This window comes from Hyperolius riggenbachi, chromosome 4, assembly GCF_040937935.1.
Source record: "Hyperolius riggenbachi isolate aHypRig1 chromosome 4, aHypRig1.pri, whole genome shotgun sequence".
Lineage (NCBI taxonomy): Eukaryota > Metazoa > Chordata > Amphibia > Anura > Hyperoliidae > Hyperolius > Hyperolius riggenbachi.
The window spans coordinates 239196490-239211328 of record NC_090649.1 but is presented as its reverse complement, the minus strand read 5'-3'; the positions used below and the strand labels follow the sequence as shown (position 1 = coordinate 239211328).

Here is a 14839-nt window from a genome sequence, read left to right as displayed (position 1 = left end):
GAAAAATTAGGCAGTCATGTACACGCACCAGAAAAATTATTACATCGGCCGCTGCTAGCAGCGGCCTAAAAAATTCAGCAATCCGCCTGGAGTCCCGGACCCTGTTGGTGGTGGCGGAGAAGGTAGTCAAGCGGCCTGCAGGCAGACATGCTGTGTGGAGGGACTGGGAGCGACTTAGTCTTCTTGGTGCAGGCCAGGCAGCCAGTCACACGGCGTGCAGGCAGAGATGCTGTGTGTGCGGGGACTGACTTAGGGCTTGATTCACAAAGCGGTGCAAAGTGTTTGCACGCCTGTGAAAAGCCCTTTATCACGCCTAAACTCAGTTTAGGCGTGATAAGAAGAAACTCGCGCGATCTCCCGCGCGCAAAGTTTTGCGCGCGTAGCGCACCGCGCTGCGCGCGCAGTGTACCATGCTTCGCGCGCAGTGTCCATTGAGCCCTATGGGACTTTGTGCGCGCAGCGCGGTGCGCTACGCGCGCAAAACTTTGCGCACGGAAGCTTCGCGCGAAGAGCAGCACAAATCGGTGATAACTCAGCTTTGCACGGCTTATCACGCCTAAAGTCTTTTAGGCGTGATAACTGAGTTATCACCGCTTTGTGAATCAGGGCCTTAGTCTTGGGGCGAGCAGCAGCCCTCCGGGATCCATGCCTCATTCATTTTGATAAAGGTGAGGTACTTAACACTTTTGTGACTTAGGCGACTTCTCTTCTCAGTGACAATGCCTCCAGCTGCGCTGAAGGTCCTTTCTGACAGGACGCTTGCGGCAGGGCAGGAGAGAAGTTGGATGGCAAATTGGGACAGCTCTGGCCACAGGTCAAGCCTGCGCACCCAGTAGTTCAAGGGTTCCTTATCGCTGTTCACAGCAGTGTCTACATCCACACTTAAGGCCAGGTAGTCGGCTACCTGCCGTTCCAGGGGTTGGTGGAGGGTGGATCCGGAAGGCCTACGGCGAGGCGTTGGACTAAAGAACGTCCGCATGTCCGACATCACCATGAGATCGCTGGAGCGTCCTGTCTTTGACTGCGTGGACACGGGAGGAGGATTAGTGGCAGTGGTACCTTGCTGGCGTTGTGCTGTCACATCACCCTTAAAGAGAAACTCCAACCAAGAATTGAACTTTTTCCCAATCAGTAGCTGATACCCCATTTTACATGAGAAAGACAATGATTTTCACAAACAGACCATCAGGGGGCGCTGTGTGACTGATTTTGTGCTGAAATCCCTCCCACAAGAACCTCTGAAGACCGCGGTACTCCTGGCAAACAGCCACAATGTAACAATGTTCAGAGACAGGAAACAGCTGTTATTAGCTGTCTAACAGCCAGAGCAGCTAGAAACAGCTAAATAACCTGCCCACAGTAACAATGTCTCCATGTAATAAATGTCAGAATGTGAATCTGGGAGAGGAAAGATTTTACAATGAGCAAACACTGACTAAATCATTTATACATAATTATGGTAAAAAATGAAGCACTTTTTTTACTACATTATTTTCACTGGAGTTCCTCTTTAAAGGCATTGTAAAGCATAGTTGACAGCTGGTTCTGCATGTGCTGCATCCTTTCCACGTTCAGGTGAGTTGGTAACAGGTCCGCCACTTTGTGCCTGTACCGAGGGTCTAGTAGTGTGGCCACCCAGTACAGCTCATTCCCCTTGAGGTTTTTTATACGGGGGTCCCTCAACAGGCAGGACAGCATAAAAGACGACATCTGCACAAAGTCGGATCCAGTACCCTCCATCTCCTCTTGCTCTTCCTCAGTGACGTCACGTAAGTCAACCTCCTCCCCCCAGCCGCGAACAATACCACGGGAAGGTTGAGCAGCACAAGCCCCCGGCGACGCCTGCTGCGGGTGTTCTCCTGCCGCCGTCCCCTCCTCCTCCTCCTCCCCCAAAGAAACACCTTGCTCATCATCCTCTGAGTCTGACTCATCTTCTGCACACGACTTCTCTTCTTACTCCTCCTCCCCCCTCTGTGCTGCCGCAGGTGTTGAGGAAACAGCTGGGTCTGATGAAAATTGGTCCCATGCCTGTTCCTGCCGTAACGGTTCCTGGTCACGCTCATTCGCAGCTTCATCCGCCACTCTACGCACAGCACGCTCCAAGAAGTAAGCGTAGGGAATTAAGTCGCTGATGGTGCCCTCACTGCGGCTCACCAGGTTGGTCACCTCCTCAAACGGCCGCATGAGCCTGCATGCATTTTTCATCAGTGTCCAGTTGTCGGGCCAGAACATCCCCATCTTCCCAGACTGTTTCATTTTACTGTAGTTGTAGAGGTAGTGGGTGACGGCTTTCTTCTGTTCTAGCAGGCGGGAGAACATGAGCAGGGTCGAATTCCAGCGAGTCGGGCTATCGCAAATGAGGCGTCTCACCGGCATGTTGTTTTTCCGCTGAATTTCCGCAAAGCGTGCCATGGCTGTGTAAGACCGCCTCAAATGCCCACAGACCTTCCTGGCCTGCTTCAGGACATCCGCTAAGCCAGGGTACTTTGCCACAAATCTTTGAACCACTAGATTCATGACATGTGCCATGCAGGGTATGTGTGTCAGCTTCCCCATATGCAAAGCGGCAAGCAGATTGCTGCCGTTGTCGCACACCACGTTGCCTATCTCCAGGTGGTGCGGGGTCAGCCACTCATCCACCTGTTTCTTAAGAGCAGCCAGGAGAGCTGCTCCAGTGTGACTCTCCGCTTTGAGACAAGACATGTCTAAGATGGCGTGACACCGTCGTACCTGGCATGCAGCATAGGCCCTGCGGAGCTGGGGTGGCTGTGTAGCTGGAGAGGAGAACTGCCACTCAGCCAAGGAGGAGGAGGACAGCGAAGAGCATGTAGCAGGAGGAGAGGAGGTGGCAGGAGGCCTGCCTGCAAGCCGTGGAGGTGTCACAATTTGGTCCGCTGCGCCCTAATTGCCATCGTTCACCACCAGGTTGACCCAATGGGCTGTGTACGTAATGTAGCGGCCCTGCCCGTGCTTGGCAGACCAGGCATCCGTGGTCAGGTGTACCCTTGACCCAACGCTCTTCGCAAGAGATGACACCACTTGCCTCTCAACTTCACGGTGCAGTTGGGGTATGGCCTTTCTCGAAAAATAAGTGCGGCCTGGCATCTTCCACTGCGGTGTTCCGATGGCCACAAATTTATGGAAGGCCTCAGAGTCCACCAGCCGGTATGGTAACAGCTGGCGAGCTAACAGTTCCGCCACGCCAGCTGTCAGACGCCGGGCAAGGGGGTGACTGGCCGAAATTGGCTTCTTCCGCTCAAACATTTCCTTCACGGACACCTGGCTGCTGCTGTGGGCAGAGGAGCAGGAACCGCTCAAGGGCAGAGGCGGAGTGGAGGAGGGTGCCTGTGAAGGTGGAAGGGAGAAAGCGGCAGAAGCAGATGATGCACCTGAAGGAGGAAGAGGAGAAGGAGGGTGACTTTTCTTTTGTGTGCTGCTGCTGCTTTTGCTCAGGTGGCCATCCCATTGCTGTTTGTGCCTTTTCTCCAGGTGCCTTCGTAAGGCACTTGTCCCTACGTGAGTGTTGGCCTTTCCACGGCTCAATTTTTGTTGGCAGAGCGAACAGATGGCTTTGCTCCGATCTGAGGCACACACATTAAAAAATTTCCACACCGCTGAGCCACCCTGGGATGTGGGCACTATGGGGACCTCAGCAGCTGATGCTGAAGGGCAAGTTGGCAGGCTGTACATAGGTGGCGATACATGGTGCCGGACACTGCCACCAGCTGTTTCTGATGAAGAGCTGCCCCAGCTTCTTTCAGCAACTTCTCTCCTCCTACTACTCTCTGACTCCCCCTTTGAACTGTCCCCCTCTTCATCTCCTCTATTGGGAACATACAGAGGATCCCTATCATCGTCATCATCGTAATCATCCTGCCCAGCTTCGCTTGCCTCAGACAAATCCAAACATGCACCATCAGTAGGTCCTTCATCCTCCTTACACGTTACATCCATAGTGATGCCGCGTAACTCAGACATATGAGCAGGTGAAAATTCATCTGACTGTAACAACAATGGCTGTGCATCAGTGATTTCAACACTAAATAATTCTTGCGAAGTGTCAAATGCAGCGGAAGTGGTGCTAGTAGTAGCGCTGGTGGCTGAGCAAGATGAGGTGTTCTGTGTCGCTAAATACTCAACCACGTCCTGACAATCTTGGGAGGTGATGGGACGTGCCTTCTTCCGAGCACTGTACTGTGGGCCAGGTCCACACGAAGTTACATTTACACGACCTCGCGCAGACCTGCCAGGTGGCCTTCCTCTGGCTCTGGCACTACCTCTTCCTCTACCTGTTTTGTCCATATCGGGTATGCACGGAGTGGTATATCACACTGCGTGCACTCACGTAGGTAGGTGGGTTCACTTAACTGCACAGGTATGCGCACTGATGCGATGGGTCCACTGAACAGAACAGGTATACAGTGGCGGGTTCACAGAACAGGTATGCAGTGGCAGGTTCACTGAACAGAACAGGTATGCAGTGGCGGGTTCACTGAACAGTACAGGTATACAGTGGCGGGTTCACAGAACAGGTATGCAGTGGCAGGTTCACTGAACAGAACAGGTATGCAGTGGCGGGTTCACTGAACACAACAGGTATGCAGTGGCGGGTTCACTGAACAGAACCGGTATACAGTAGCGGCTCCACAGAACAGGTATGCAGTGGCGGGTTCACTGAACAGTACAGGTATACAGTGGTGGGTTCACTGAACAGAACAGGTATGCAGTGGCGGGTTCACTGAACAGAACAGGTATGCAGTGGCGGGTTCACTGAACAGAACAGGTATGCAGTGGCGGGTTCACAGAACAGGTATGCAGTGGCAGGTTCACTGAACAGAACAGGTATGCAGTGGCGGGTTCACAGAACAGGTATGCAGTGGCAGGTTCACTGAACCCAACAGGTATGCAGTGGCGGGTTCACTGAACAGGTATACAGTGGCGGGTCCACTGAACAGAACAGGTATGCAGTGGCAGGTTCACTGAACACAACAGGTATGCAGTGGCGGGTTCACTGAACACAACAGGTATGCAGTGGCGGGTTCACTGAACAGTACAGGTATGCAGTGGCGGGTTCACTGAACAGCAGGGCCGGATTTGTACTCTTTACCGCCCAAGGCCATTAGCAGCCGCTCCTCTTTAGTATTGATAGCCAAATGACCCCCCCTCCAGTATAGGTACCGCATTGGCCCTTTCCTCCAGTATAGACAGATGACCCTTCCCCCTCCAGTTTAGGTATCCTAATGACCCCTACCCCCCTTCCCTCTCGTATAAGAAGCCAGATGACTCTACCCCACCCCTTCCTTTTCCATATAGGCCAAGTGACCCTTCCCTTCCCCCTAGTATAGCCTCCTGCCCACCCGCCCCTGATCCTGTGGTGCCCTAGGCCATAGCCTATGTGGCCTTGGCTTAAATCCGGCCCAGCTGAACAGTACAGGTATACAGTGGCGGGTTCACTGAACACAACAGGTATACAGTGGCGGGTTCACTGAACAGAACAGGTATGCAGTGGCGGGTTCACTGAACAGTACAGGTATGCAGTGGCGGGTTCACTGAACACAACAGGTATGCAGTGGCGGGTTCACTGAACAGAACAGGTATGCAGTGGCGGGTTCACAGAACAGGTATGCAGTGGCAGGTTCACTGAACACAACAGGTATGCAGTGGCGGGTTCACTGAACAGGTATACAGTGGCGGGTCCACTGAACAGAACAGGTATGCAGTGGCAGGTTCACTGAACACAACAGGTATGCAGTGGTGGGTTCACAGAACAGGTATGCAGTGGTGGGTTCACTGAACAGGTATACAGTGGTGGGTTCACAGAACAGGTATGCAGTGGCAGGTTCACTGAACAGGTATGCAGTGGTGGGTTCACTGAACAGGTATGCAGTGGTGGGTTCACTGAACAGGTATTCAGTGGTGGGTTCACAGTACAGGTATGCAGTAGTGGGTTCACAGAACAGGTATGCAGTGTTGGGTTCACTGAACAGGTATGCAGTGGTGGGTTCACAGTACAGGTATGCAGTGGTGGGTTCACAGAACAGGTATGCAGTGTTGGGTTCACTGAACAGGTATGCAGTGGTGGGTTCACAGTACAGGTATGCAGTGGTGGGTTCACAGAACAGGTATGCAGCCAGGAACAAGCTAAGCCTAACTAATCTTTCCCTATGAGAGACAGTCTGCAGCAGCTCGCCCTACTCTCACTAATGCAGGCACACGAGTGACCGTAATGGCCGCCGCTGCCTGCCTTATATAAGGGGGGTGGGGCTCCAGGGGCTAGTGTAGCCTAATTGGCTACACTGGGCCTGCTGACTGTGATGTAGAGGGTCAAAGTTGACCCTCCATGTGCATTATGGGGCGAACCGAACTTCCGCAAAAGTTCGCCTGCGGGACGCGAACGCGAACCACGGAAGTTCGCATGGAACCGTTCGCAGGCGAACCGTTCGGCCCAACTCTAATGTTCAGTGTCGAGCACACAAATAACTATGTTGTGCTTCTTTTTTCTTTCTCTGCCTGAGTTAAACATGAGGAATGCAAGTGACAGTTCCTGTGCAGTCAGGACCTAGTCAGGATCTGGTTGGACTATAGCCTAACCCTCACTGATAAGGAAAGACAGTCATGAAAACTCTCTCCTATCAGAAAATGGCTTCTGAGAGCAGGAAATAAATAAAAAGGTTAATAGTGAATGTGTCACTGAGCAGGGACAATGAAACAGGAAAAACCTTAAAAGTATATTTAAATATAACCTTAAAATGTGGGATATCAAACAAAAGTCAATTTGAGGAGAAGGAGGATAGATACAATTGTTCATTAGTTTATTTTCACCTTGAATGTCATTTTAACAGCCAAGAAACAATAAGAAACAGGCAGGGTCGGTGCTATAATTAAGGCAAGGGGGGCAAATGCCCCCGGCCCCAGAGTCCATAGCAAAAGCCCAAAGCATCTCCCATTTTAAGGCTCAAATTGTCCGGCTGTGTTACCATGTATCACGATGCATGATGCAGGTGGTGGAGGTGAGGCAGCAGGTATGCGAAGGAGGCAGGGCCTCCCCAAGTGCTCCCCCACGCCCTCCCATATGCAGAGCAGTGCGCAACAGAAGGCAAGGGTACAACTAGCCTGCTGACCTCATTTGGAACTTCAGGAAGTCTTCACCACTTTGCACAGTTTAGTGTCTCCTCTCTGATGCCCTCTAGTGGTGCCTCTCATTATTGCTTCCCTGAAGGAGTCAGAGAGGTGACACTGTGACTGGGTAATGTGGAAAAGACTCGCTAAAGTTCCTGTGGTGCTGACAGGTGAGTTGAACCTTTGCTTCTGCTCTGCACTGCTCTGCATATGGGGATATGGGGGGGGGGTGGAGAACCTACCTATTTATGTCAGTGGTCACATCTAGTTATCTATACTGAGGAGACATCTGACTATCTATACTGGCTAGGGTCCACCTGGCCATCTATGCTGGGGGAGCATACCTAATCTTTGTAGACACTTCTGGTTATCTATTCTAGTGGGGAGACTCCCTAAGACTGGGGAGCACAGCTGGCCATTTATACTTTGTGGGGTCCAAGTAGCACAAGTCAGAGGGAAACAAGGGAAGGGATCAGCAGCAGTCGAGGAGTGGTCAGATTTACCCCCAAATTACTTTTGCCCTGGGCCCCCATTGGAGCTAGAACCGGCCCTGGAGACAGGTTGAGATAAGGTTTTACAGCAGAAAATGGTCATCAGTCCTGTTTTTTTCCCAGCTTAAAGGGTAAAGTGCAGATTCTAAACTGCAACGTTGACAGGCTGATGCAGTTAAATAAATAAAGCTCTATAACTAAAAATAAAAATATGAGAATATTTTCTTTGCTGCTAATGTTATATTTACTATCTGTACTTCACTACATTTTTTTTATCTCATAAGGTTTTTATGACTTCAGGTTCACTTTAAAGATGAGCTTTACTGTACACAACTTGATGAATAACATTTCTTGATTTTTTTAGTCAATGTTTGACAATTTTAAAATCTTATCTCCCCAGATTTACAGTCTTAAGTTTACCAGTGATGTTGGCATCTTTACTCCTGGAAAGGTGAATCAATGTGGAATGTTTTTGTGAAGTGAGCAGAAACATGACCAGAGTGCTCTGGGGCAGAAGTCTATGAGACATCAACGTCTAAGCAAGTGATCCCCCTTTCCCTCTATAGCTTAGGCTAGTAGTCTACTGGTTCCCACTCCCTCTTATGTTCCTGGAGGTCTAGTGGTCCCTCCCACCCCCATTATAGCTTCCCTGGTAGTCTAGTGCCCCCCCCCCCTCCACCCTAATAGCTTTCCCTGGTAGCCTAGTGGTGTTCCCACTTCCCCCTTAAGGTATTCCCTGGTAATCCAGCGGTCCCCCTCTCTTTCCCACAGCTCTCCCTGGTAGTCTAGGGTTCCCCCCACCATCTTTCCCATTCTTCTTACAATTGGGGCATTCCTTTCATTTGAACTGATACCAGCTTCTTGGATCATCTGTACTGGGTTCTGGCTTGATGATGTCATTAAACTGGGCTGGAACATGCAAGTACAGGAGCCCGCATAAAGCCAGGAGAGAGAGCCAAATACTGCAGGAAAGGGGAAGGTGAGAATACTTACCAGCTTTGCTTCTTGCTATTTCCATTCCTCTACTCCATCCAGCACTAATCCCATACTCATGTCTCTGGATCTTCCTCTTTAAGTACATTTGACCTCAACATGCAGTGGGACATAGCATGGAGCAGAAGCTTCTCCAAATGCTGGGCTCTAACTGTTGCTCTGTCTTGGATCAAAACCTACAGTGCCACAGCTCAACTACCCCGATGTTGCTCCCATATCATCATGTCTATCATTCCACATTCCCCACTGCAATGATGCTACAGCCTGCTTCTAAAAGTTAAGGGACCCCAGCTGGAAGTTCCAAAATGATGTTGCTTGCTGTAATCTCTGGAGTTCAGGTAAGAAAGGTATGAGGTGCCAACCATCGTGTTAGTTGGGTAGGTGGGTGGGTGGGAGAGAGGGGAGCTAAGAAAAAAAATAGATATCCTTTAAAAAGTTAGTGTATGCTTCTAGTTTCCTAGTACACTGTGCTATTACATACAGTTTACATTTCCACTAAATTACAATCTGCTCAGGAAGAAAAATACGTGCCTTATTAGTCTACTTTTTTCACCATACGTAGCTATTTTTGATTCTTAAGACAAATATATATATATATATATTTACGTTAAGTTTACGTTACCCGTGAGTTCCTCGGTAACCATGACTATAACATCCAAAGGACCAGCAAAGATTGAATCTTCATCAGATAATGCTTCATCATAAGTAAGAAATTGTCTCAATTCTGAATTAGTAAAACTAAATTTAGAGGATCCATTTATCTAAAATGGTAAAAATGGAACAAACAATGAGCGAAAACATAACAATAAGGAATTATACAGCATTGCCTTACAGCTTACACTATCAACACTGGGATTTAGCATTGAGATTTGATTCCTAAGTAACATAATGGCCCATATGCAAATAACTTTTTCTCCTGAGTTTTCTCTTAGTTGATGTTTTTAAACTTGTCAAAGAAAACTTTTAAGCCACCGAAAAGCAAAAAAACCCTCAAAATGATTTTGCTAGTCCCTTTTCACCTACGTTTTGGTACTGAAAAGTGCTGGAAAGTTATTTTAAATTGAAGATGAAAACGTATCTCCTAGGAGAAAAAGTGAATTGCATATGGGGCAAGGTATTTTTTATAGCTTCTGATTATTTCCCCGTCGTAGCATACACACTGTGAGCAGCACCTACAGAAGTAAACAATAAAACAGTCTGTGGACTCAGTTAGCTTGCAGGTGGAGAGAAAGCGTTGTTGGAAGAGGTTGGTATCAACCTTCACTGATAGTGACACCTACACTACTGGCTATAGTGCAGAGGGTGACGACGCGGTGGAAACAACTATTGGAGTTGGGGATTTGGCATGCGTATGTGTGATATGCTGTGAAATCTACTGTTTTAATGTAAGTTCGAATTTTTTTATTGCGTGAACCTGGAATTAAAAGGTAATGCACCATAGAGTGTTTTGCATGTCTTTCTCTTGTGAACTCAGGGCTGCTTCACACTACCTGCATTTTTTTAAGTGCCAGTGATTTGAAAAGTGCTTGCTAATGTAATGTTATGTGTGTTTTTTTTAAAATGACATCACTCAAGTCAGAACACACATAGCATTACAATAGCAAATCGCTCATGGGGCTTGATTCACTAAACCGTGCTAACTCATAGAGCGGCCGTGCTAGCGTTTTTGCGCGCGCGCAATTTCCATGTATATTTTCACATGAAAATTTGTGACTGCGTATGAAAACGCTAGTGCGGCCGTGCTATGAGTTAGCATGGTTTAGTGAATCAAACCCATAGTGTGAGCCAGCCTTTTGAGGTGGTCAATGAGATGCAAAGAATTCCAAGATTAGGCTGATTTCACACTAATTTTTGTGCAAATATATGCAGCTTGAAAATGGGCCGGTCATATTCTGTAGTGACTTCATTACATTAGTCCCTCTTCAAGCTGGGATGGTTAGGAAAACTGGGCTTAGTGGGTAACAGTACAAATAACCCCCCTGGTGGTAAGCCCAAGTGTAGTGACAGGGGCTAAGAGCTAAGGAGTTAAGAGGAGCTAAGAGCAGTAAGCCTGAGCTACACTCAGGCTAGCTAAAACTGCTGCTCGTTTGGCTTACATGGGGCTTGTGTATGATTGGCGCAGCCCAGTGGGACTCCAGGCTTCACTCCCCGGCCACTGGGATGCCCTTCTCCTCTGCTCTCCTTCTCGGATCCCGGTGGCCAATCGGATCAACGGAGTGGCAGTGCGGCGTGACATCACGGCGTTGTGATGTCATGGGGAGGTACGGGAAATTTTAACATTTTTAAATGTGAATGGCCCAATTCTGTATTGTATTGGATACAAATCTTGCAAGAGGATACATGCATTTGGATCCAGTACAATGTAGTAATTTGGTTCCCAGCTGCTTCTGAGCCAATGCTTGTGATATACTGTGCCTACCTATTACCGACCTCTGCCTGGATTTTGACTACTCTCTGCCTGCTGCCTGCCCTGACCTCTGCCTGGATTTGACTACTCTCTGCCTGTCACCTGCACTGACCTCTGCCTGCCTGTCATCTGCTATGGCATCACCCTCCAGAAGCCATCTCACACCGGAAGCACTGGTGGACTTCGATCTGCAGTCACTCGATCTGCATCACTAGTGATGTGCGCATTTGGTGCCCCATTGCCATTAGTCAGGTTCCGCCACTGCCCCACATTTTCCTTTTACTGGGGAGCCTGGCCTAAAGGTAGACTGTGAGCACAACCCCCTGGTCTACCTGCAGCTCTTTTTCACTGACGCGGTCATTTAAAAAATAGTGGAGGAGACAAATCGCTATGCCTTTAGATTGTAAGCTCGCAAGGGCAGGGCTCTCACCCTTTTGTGTCATGGAATGTTATTAATTTAATTGCCTGCACACTGTTAGACATTTATACATTTTAGTCATCATGTTAAATCAAATTGTAATCAGCAGTGCTGTATCTTGTATCAGTGTTCATATTTGATGTATATCATTGTCTGTATCATTATGTATCCCTTGTTTGTTTTCTTACATTGTACAGCGCCACGGAATATGTTGGCGCTTTATAAATAAACAATAGTAATAATAATATGCCACCCAACACCTGGCTGCTCCACAAGGGCCCTTTTCCAGAAGCAGGACATGGGAGACGTTCAGCAAACAGGACATTTGGCTTTTTTTTGGCCTAATTATTCTGCAGGGGGTGGTGGGGAAGGCCCTGCAGAAATGGTATTGGTCTACCAATAAAATTATTACTACCCCCTTTTTTGGAACAGTGATGTCCGAATATCATTTCAGTTTGATTATGAAGTTTTTGCACTTCACCAACAACGACACCTTCGAGAAGTCCTCGCACCCTTCACCAAAACTAAAACAAGAAATTTGGGAAGTGTATCAGATGGTAATTGACTACTTCCAGAGCACTTATGTACCACTGAAGGACTTAAGTGTTGAGGAGTGTCTGATGCCCCATAAGGGGAGGCTGAATTGGGTACAGTACATAGCATCTAAGCCGGCCCACTTTGGCGTAAAGACGTTCATGCTATGTGAGTTGGCAACCAGTTACATCTGGGATACAATATTGTATACTGGCAAAGGCACGGAGTTCAATCCTAGGTTCAGGTTCCTGAACAAAGGCTATTGTGTGATCACTGATAATTCTTACAGTTGAGACTGATACTTACGGCACCGTTAGGCCGAAAAGGCGGAAAATGCCATCAACATTTGCCAAACGGAAGCTAAAAAGTGGGGACATTGTTGCATGGCAAAAGGGGAAAATTCTGGCTCTTCGTTGGCATGACAAAAAGGATGTCTGTCTCCTCAACACATTCCATGACACCTCAACTGTCACCGCCAGAACAAGAGGAGGTAAAGACATTCAAAAGCCTCAGGTCATGGTGGACTTTAGTAGCACGATGGGTGGTGTGGACAGAGCCGACCAGGCAATGACTTTTTACGGAAACAACAAAAAAGGTACTGCAAGAAAATATTTCGCCATCTCCTGCATCAAAGCCTGTGCGAGGCCTACATCCTTTACAAGACGCGCAGTGAAAGGCCAGTGACACCCACAGACTTCATCTGGAAGATGTGTGAGTGCATCTGCCTGATATACCAGACCTCATCACATGCTAGAGCTGTTATTGTTTATATTGTAAACCCTGATCATAGAATATATTCCACCCACTCTAAAAAATACACCAACCAGGACATGTGTCATATGCTGCTCAAAGACTGATGACAAAGGGAAAAAGTCAGAAAGGAATCACAATTCTAATGCCCGATTGTGATGTTTCCCTCTGTGCCATTTCCTGTTTTAAAATAAACCATACATGGGAGGTGTATTAGGTGTATATATGTATAATAATCTGATGCTTTATTTGTACAGTTTCACGATTTTTTCAGTTTATTGATAAATGTAATTATTTCAACATTTGTGTGTTCTAGTCTTTTATTTATATGCAGGATGTCTAACAGGCCTTTATTCTGATATATTTTGATGAGTTATGACTTAAACAGAAACCGTGATCAAGAATTGAACTTCATCCCAATCAGTAGCTGATACCCCCTTTTACATGAGAAATCTATTCCTTTTCACAAACGGATCATCAGGGGGGTGCTGTATGGCTGATATTGTGGTGAAACCCCTCCCACAACAAACAAGAAAAGTACCTACTCTTGGCAGTTTCCTGTCTGTGAACCTTGTTGCATTATGGGAAATAGCTGTTTACAGCTGTTTCCAACTGTCAAAAAGCAAGCAGCAGCTACATCGCCTGCCAGCAGTAAAAATGTCACCATGTGATAAATGTCAGAATGTAAATCAGGGAGAGGAAAGATTTTACAATGGCCAAACAAGCAGATATCAGATATGCAATATCAGTCTGACCTCTGGTGCTGCTAGAATTGTAGTGCTCACTGCAGTGCAGAGCTAAGGGAAATGATGAATGATTAAAAACCACACCACCCACTCCCCCTACCTTGGCAACCCCTCACACTGATCTAACCACTTCCCGACCGCCGTATATATAATTGGCGGCCGGGAAGTGGACCCCGCAAGGACCGCCGTATTGACAATTGGCGGCGGTCCTTGTAGGGGCATGGGCGGAGCGATCGCGTCATCAGTGACGCGATCCTCCGCCTCCGCCTGGCGCCGCTCACCCGCCGCAACATCCCGCCGGCCATACGGAAGCGCCGGCGGGATGTTAACCCGACGATCGCCGCATACAAAGTGTATAATACACTTTGTAATGTTTACAAAGTGTATTATACAGGCTGCCTCCTGCCCTGGTGGTCCCAGTGTCCGAGGGACCACCAGGGCAGGCTGCAGCCACCCTAGTCTGCACCAAGCACACTGATTTCCCCCCCCCCTGCCCCAGATCGCCCACAGCACCCATCAGACCCCCCCCTTCCCACCCCCCAGACCCCTGTTTGCACCCAATCACCCCCCTAATCACCCATCAATCACTCCCTGTCACTATCTGTCAACGCTATTTTTTTTTATCCCCCCCCTGCCCCCTGCTCCCTCCAGATCACCCCCCCACCCCTCAGATTCTCCCCAGACCCCCCCCCCAGACCCCCCCACCCCATGTACTGTATGCATCTATCCCCCCTGATCACCTGTCAATCACCTGTCAATCACCCATCAATCACCCCCTGTCACTGACACCCATCAATCAGCCCCTAACCTGCCCCTTGCGGGCAATCTGATCACCCACCCACACCAATAGATCGCCGCAGATCCGACATCAGATCACCACCCAAGCGCAGCGTTTACATCTATTCTCTCCTCTAAACACCCACTAATTACCCATCAATCACCCATCAATCACCCCCTATCACCACCTGTCACTGTTACCCATCAGATCAGACCCTAATCTGCCCCTTGCGGGCACCCAATCACCCGCCTACATGCTCAGATTGCCCTCAGACCCCCCCTTATCAATTCGCCAGGGCATTATTTACATCTGTCCTTCCCTGTAATAACCCACTGATCACCTGTCAATCACCCATCAATCACCCCCTGTCACTGCCACCCATCAATCACCCCATGTTACTGCCACCCATCAATCAGCCCCTAACCTGCCCCTTGCGGGCAATCTAAACACCCACCCACACCAATAGATCGCCCGCAGATCCGACATCAGATCACCACCCAAGCGCAGCGTTTACATCTATTCTCTCCTCTAAACACCCACTAATTACCCATCAATCACCCATCAATCACCCCCTATCACCACCTGTCACTGTTACCCATCAGA

General features: G+C 48.6%; 1 protein-coding gene across 3 annotated transcripts in view; it reads right to left on the bottom strand.

The window, feature by feature from the left end:
• CD109 (CD109 molecule) overlaps window positions 1-14839 on the bottom strand; it is a 255948-nt gene that overhangs the window by 172087 nt on the left and 69022 nt on the right. For all 3 annotated transcript variants that reach the window (XM_068281496.1, XM_068281495.1, XM_068281497.1), the window contains one exon: window positions 9226-9364. In XM_068281496.1, coding sequence (XP_068137597.1) covers window positions 9226-9364 — 139 coding nt within the window. The remainder of the gene's footprint in view (window positions 1-9225; window positions 9365-14839) is intronic.